Source organism: Rhea americana, unplaced genomic scaffold (assembly GCF_003343005.1).
Source record: "Rhea americana isolate MKP2758 unplaced genomic scaffold, rheAme1 scaffold_313, whole genome shotgun sequence".
In the NCBI taxonomy this organism is placed as follows: domain Eukaryota; kingdom Metazoa; phylum Chordata; class Aves; order Rheiformes; family Rheidae; genus Rhea; species Rhea americana.
Window position 1 is genome coordinate 548,685 of NW_028186439.1, and position 5,710 is coordinate 554,394.

Below are 5,710 nucleotides of genomic sequence, written 5' to 3' on the forward strand. Positions count from 1 at the left end.
AGAAGAAAATAGCAGTACTAAACTGTGCTTTTCTTGTCTGTGTGTAAAGCCAAAACACCATTATAGTTAGCAAAGAGGAAAACTAGTTCCCTCTAACTTTGAGCTTTTTGCATTCTTATACCTTAAGGTTTGAATGAAGCTTTTAAATTCAGTGGCTTAACCTCTACTTCTACTACAGTAATAACGATACAGTAAGATAGTAAGTGTAATCCAGAACTACTACATTTCCAGATAAGGATTTGGGCTGTATTAGAGCTGATAAACACTGTTTGATAGCTGCTGCTCTGCTGGCTTCTTGTTTGGCTTTTTAAAGTAATCTGGATCATGGAGCTGAGAGAAGTGGCTTTCTGTCTAGGTTAATTACAAGTGCAGCCAGTTCCCGCAGAGAGCTGTGGCTCAGCAAGTCTAGGCAGGGTCTGAAGCAGTCTGAGAAGCCTACAGTGTAATTTTTCTGTTGTATCTTAACCTGTGGGAGTTAAAGGAATAAACCATGTCCTCCTTGTTTCCACAGCTCTCAGGTTGTGAGCAGAGAAAAATCCTAGGGGGTAGTGTCTTGTAACAGTCATAATAAACTATAGTTTAATAGTTCTAATAAACTGTGTTTTCTCCGCTTGAATTGCAGGGAGATGGCTGGGTTTATCATAAACCCCTTTGGAAAACTGTCTCTGCTGTACAAACTCAGCAAATGGACAATAACTAGAGAAGCTGCTTTGAGATGAGTTTTCTGTTTCCGATATTTTCTCTCTCTGTCTCTCAAAACACAGTAATCACACTGAGTGTCCCCTTTTTATGTAACTGTGGAAGCTTAAGTGAGCATAAGTAAATATACTAGGGCACTTTAAAGTTACGTTAAAAAACGAAAACAAAACAAAGATATAGAGAAAAACTTGCCAGGTACGTTCAACCAACTTTTTTTTTGTATGATCCAAGAGATTTTATCTGAGTTGTATAACATTCTTCTAAGTAGGTCTGGTTGCAAAAGCTGCCTAAGAGAGGAACTGTTTTACTTGGGAGTGACATGGGAACGTTTTTCCAAATCTTCGACAAGCTGTGGTAATGGAACTATGCTCAGTACCCATGTAAACAGCAATGAAAAACTGCTGCTTTTATGCCCAGTGATTAACCTTTTTTGGCTAAAACAGGAGGGGTATTCAGAAGATGTGCCTGAAATCAGTGTTATGAAACAACTGGATCATGACAACTTTTTTCTTCAGAGAGAATGCATGCATGCATCAGAGGAATATGGATATGGAATATATGTAGAGACTACTTTTCTTTTTTATGGATTTATAAAAGCAATTAGAATTGTAACCATGGAGAAATTTTTTCCTCTGAAACATTTTAATATACTTGAAATTGACTTGAATTGGAAAAGTAATTTGAACACTTTTCAACTCCTAATTTTATTAAATCTCTTTGAGTGACTTTGATTTTGCTCCTGTTATAACATAATGAGGTTTTGACCTCTCTTTCTTCCTCCACCTTCTCTTCCCAAGGACTAAGGCTTTCAAACTGAACAGAAAACGTACAATTTTGTATTTAAATTTGTCTGCCCATCTAAACATCTCAGACGTGAAGTATCAGTGTTACAAACTGTCCTTTGGATTGTTTTGGTTTTTCTCCTGTGGTGTTGTTTGAAACAAAGCAGTGAAATTTGACCTGTGAATACATGGACGGTAGGCTTTTTTTCATCTTACTATATATAAAAAAAGCTGATTATGCTGAAGACTGAGTATTGATTTAAAACACAATCAGATATCAGGAAACTGTATTCAGGTACAAACATCCTTTGTTTTTTATAAGTATTTTATTGAAGTCTAAGAATTGCTGGCAATTAAGAATAGTACTTACGGCTTTCGTTATTGTTGTAACTACAAGCTACCTTAATTTTTCCGACAGTGGTGCCTTACTCTGTTTTTTCTTCTGATGTAGTCTTCCAATCAGTGTATATAACATTATCTGCCACTTTCCAGCCATGGCAATGGCTGCACCTGATCCATCATCATGAGAACTCACAACTGTGTGGTCTGGTAAGATAATTTTTTTTTAGAGGAGATACAAATGTAAGAATGCATCAGAAGGTTGAAATAACCATGTTAACTTTCAACACAAACTGTAAATTGTGCAAAAATGTTGGATTTATGCACAACTGTTTTGATTCTCTTGTACATTTTTGCTGTGAAATGCACTGAGATCTCAATGCGAGTCATAGTCCATTTGTGAGAAGTGGGGGTGGGGATAATAAAACTACAAAATGATTCACTTGTTCTGTTTGCTTTTCTGGAGACCAGGTGATCAGGAAGAGGAGGCTGGTGTATTTTTGTTTTTGGTTTTTTTATAGTTTTTTTTGTTTGTTATACTGTAGATCTGTCTGTCTGGGCTTTCATTGACACTTCACCATTAGGATATTTTTGCACTATGCACTTCAGTAGTAACAATGTTCTCCTGCAGAGAAATGCTTTAGGTCCTGCTGGCTTGTTTGTGATATTCTGTACAACTGCCTTGTCATCCTAGGTTTGGGTATCTATTGGGCATTTTCATGTTCAACCAGGAATAAAAGCAAAAAACTGGGGATTAGTTCCTCCTTGTTTCTGGGTGTGCAGCACATCTGGGATGTGCTCCTTAGCCAGTTCAGGATTTGCGGTAGGAATCATGGTGGCAGGCTGTGAGCTGCCTGTGTCTAGAAGTTCATGAGCATGTGTACCAAACTGGGAGCAGCAGAAAGAAAGAAAGACTTTGACCTGTCTTTGAATACTGTATATATTTCATGGGGTGTTTTGTGTATCACATGGCAGATATTCTTTAAATAAAAACCTAGGGCTCTGGAGCAAGATCCAGCTTTTTATATTGCAGTGGTTGTGGCAGAAAACAAAACTGATTCCCTGAAGTATGCTCCACTGATAAGCGTGTGCTTACTAAACTATAGATCTATGACTCAGTCACTGAGCTCTGCTTAAAACTGTGATCTGGGGATTTGTTAAGGTGATGACTGTAAAACAGACTGAAAAGCTCCCATTTTGACCATAAACCCGTTTGTGTTCCTTATATAATGTTATTAGTCAAGTTACTTCTCTTCTACCCTCATCTGGTATGCTTGTGGTTTCATACTGAGAAAGCTGTTACTAATTTTGTTGTGTAAAAATAAACCAACTCCAAAGAAGTAGTTTTTTAAAATACGTGAGGCAATTCCTTTTAACTTGAGGGTGCTACTGGATGAGGGAAATGGGGTAAAATCTTCCTTTGCTCCAATCATTGCAAGAACTGGAATGGCTTCATGATGTGAATTTTATGTTGTTGCAGATTTTTAGTACTTTTGGAAACAGCAGATATAGCTGGAAATAGTTTTTAAAAATTCTTGCCACCTAATATCCAGCTTTAATTGTATGACATTTACATGACTCTTCTAAGAATTGCAAGTAACCTATGGACTAATTAATGCATTTTTAACTCTGATCAGATTTGATTCTCTTAAGTAACTGCTGTTGTTTCTATCTCGTACCTTCTGGAGTGAAGAGAAGAATTCAGTGCTGCTTTCTATGTAGATATGTTCCAGAACCACTGTGTGTTTAAAGAGGGAGCATGACAAATGGTAGGATTTAGGCTTATGATCCCTCGTTTTGGGCTTAATTGCACTCCACTGAAGTTTAGAACAAAACTTTTAGTGATCTCAGTGGTTTTAGGCTCCCTGAGATATTAACAGATCTTGGAGCTTAAAATAAGAGGCTCTCTTCAGAGATGATGGGTATCCTGCTGCTCATGGAAAAATGTAAGAGCTTGGCAATTCACTTTCAGTTAATGCATTCATTGAAGCATATAATCCTGAAGAGCTTGATTTTTTTCACTTGATTTTCACAGGAAAAAAATGCAATATGTAAATTGGAGAGTTTTTTGTTTTGGTTTGGTTTTTTTTCAGGCATAAGGAAGGAATAGATTGAGAAGCTCTTCAGTGTATTTACAGTATAAACTGCCAAGCCTAGGCCAAAGTATCTGCCTAGGAGAACTTGAAGTCCGAGTTTAGAACTGGAGGCATAGGCTTGAATAGTTAGTTTGTGCTGATTCCTCCTACATTCTGGTCACCTTGTGGAAGAAGAGACCAGAATGCCCATTTAAACCCTCTTACTGAACTTGGAAGTACATTCATCAGTGATGCATCCAAACAGCTCACTGCAAAACTTGGTGGGGAAATTTTGCACCAGATATTAAAGAAAAGCTTGACAGCCTTGGGGAATCCTATGTGTTTTCATAGTCTGTCATCTCCATGATAGAAGAGCTATCTGGTGCTCTCTGTTACTCTTGGGCATACATACAGTAGAGCAGTGGTTAACATATGAAAGAAAAGAGATTGAAGTCAGATGGGCAGAAACGGTGGTGTTTATGGTGGAGAGGAGAAACTTCAAGAAAAGGTTGAGAACTTTTTCTTTGATAACTGGAAAATTACAAGATGACAGAAGATAGCAGCTAGCGGAAGGGATTGGTGAGGATGAAAAGTATGGCCGAAGTTTGTGTGGAGACTTTTACGTGGTAGCTGATGTTTTTATTAAGACTTGATCTAGACTCCATGCAGCCTAACTTTTTTCTTCTCTTCCTCTCCAGAGAAGGAATCAGAAATAATTTTGCTTTGGGCTTTTAATTTAGGAACAGTGGAAAAATCTAAACAAAATGAAAACAGTAAGAGAGAGGAAGTGCTTTTTTTGGTGGGCTGGTGCTTTCATAACTGTGCTTTTTTTAAAAAACGAAACAGAAAACCCTGCAGATCTCCTTCCCCATTCCGCATTGGGGAGCACAGGCTGTAGAAACCTCATGGTTGCTGTGCTGTGCTTTTTCCCTTCCTCTCGCTTGCAATAGAGGTGATCCATGCAGCTGTGTGCTGGCAGACAGAGTGTGCCTCTCCAGTGCTAACCCACGAGATACCTCTGTGTAGGTGAGCATCATGTATGAGCTTGCAGGGCTTCTTAGTTACAGCTGAGGTTTTTATTACCTTTCACTCCCAAGGGCGGAGGGATTAAGATTTGCACAATGCCAGGGTTTGGATTGAAGTATGGCTTACCTTTTCTCATTCAATTCATTGCCTTTCCACTACGGAGAAAGCCTGGCTTGGTCTGGTGGTTACTGGGGGTAAAAGGTCCCAGTTCTGTCTGATTGTGTCTCTTCAGGTTGAGTAACACAGAGCGTGAAAGAGTTGCAAGAAGAGTCAGGCAACGTTTTTGTGTTGACAAGTATTGCTATGGCACAAATCCAGGGTTTAGGGATGGCCGAAAGCCTTGTCAGGATATCCTGTACGAAGACTTCTTACAGTGAAACAGCAGTGCCTGTTTTGATGACTCGCCTTTTTTTTATTGAAGAAACTTCACAGGCTCACCTGAACTATCAAGTATACCCAGGAATTCGGCACTTAACAAAGGTGTGTTGGAGCTGCAGTAGATCAGGTTTTTGCAGACTGGATTATTGGGTTCCTCTTTACAGTGTATTGTGAACTGGCTGATCCATGAATAATTTCCTTGGGAGCCAGTGTTTGCTTCGCTAATGGTGTCTAACGTCTCAAGTAATTGCCTATCTACTTCTACTGCTACAAAAGATTTTTTTTTTCCTTTAAGTGCAGGCTATTAAAGAAAAACTAAGTGTCTTGACCCCTGCAGAATGAGCAGTTAGAGGAGAAATTTGTGATGACAACATTGAAAGAATTCAGAAGATAGACATAGAATTCAGGTGC

At 38.7% G+C, this 5,710-nt stretch overlaps 1 protein-coding gene across 2 annotated transcripts in view; it reads left to right on the forward strand.

Moving 5' to 3' along the window:
- Positions 1 to 2,259, forward strand: part of OSBPL11 (oxysterol binding protein like 11) — a 37,459-nt gene extending 35,200 nt beyond the window's left edge. For both annotated transcript variants that reach the window (XM_085310201.1, XM_085310202.1), the window contains exon 13: positions 623 to 2,259. In XM_085310201.1, the coding sequence (XP_085166327.1) occupies positions 623 to 700 (78 nt within the window). In that variant the 3' untranslated portion in view covers positions 701 to 2,259. The remainder of the gene's footprint in view (positions 1 to 622) is intronic.
- Positions 2,260 to 5,710: the final 3,451 nt, after the last annotated feature.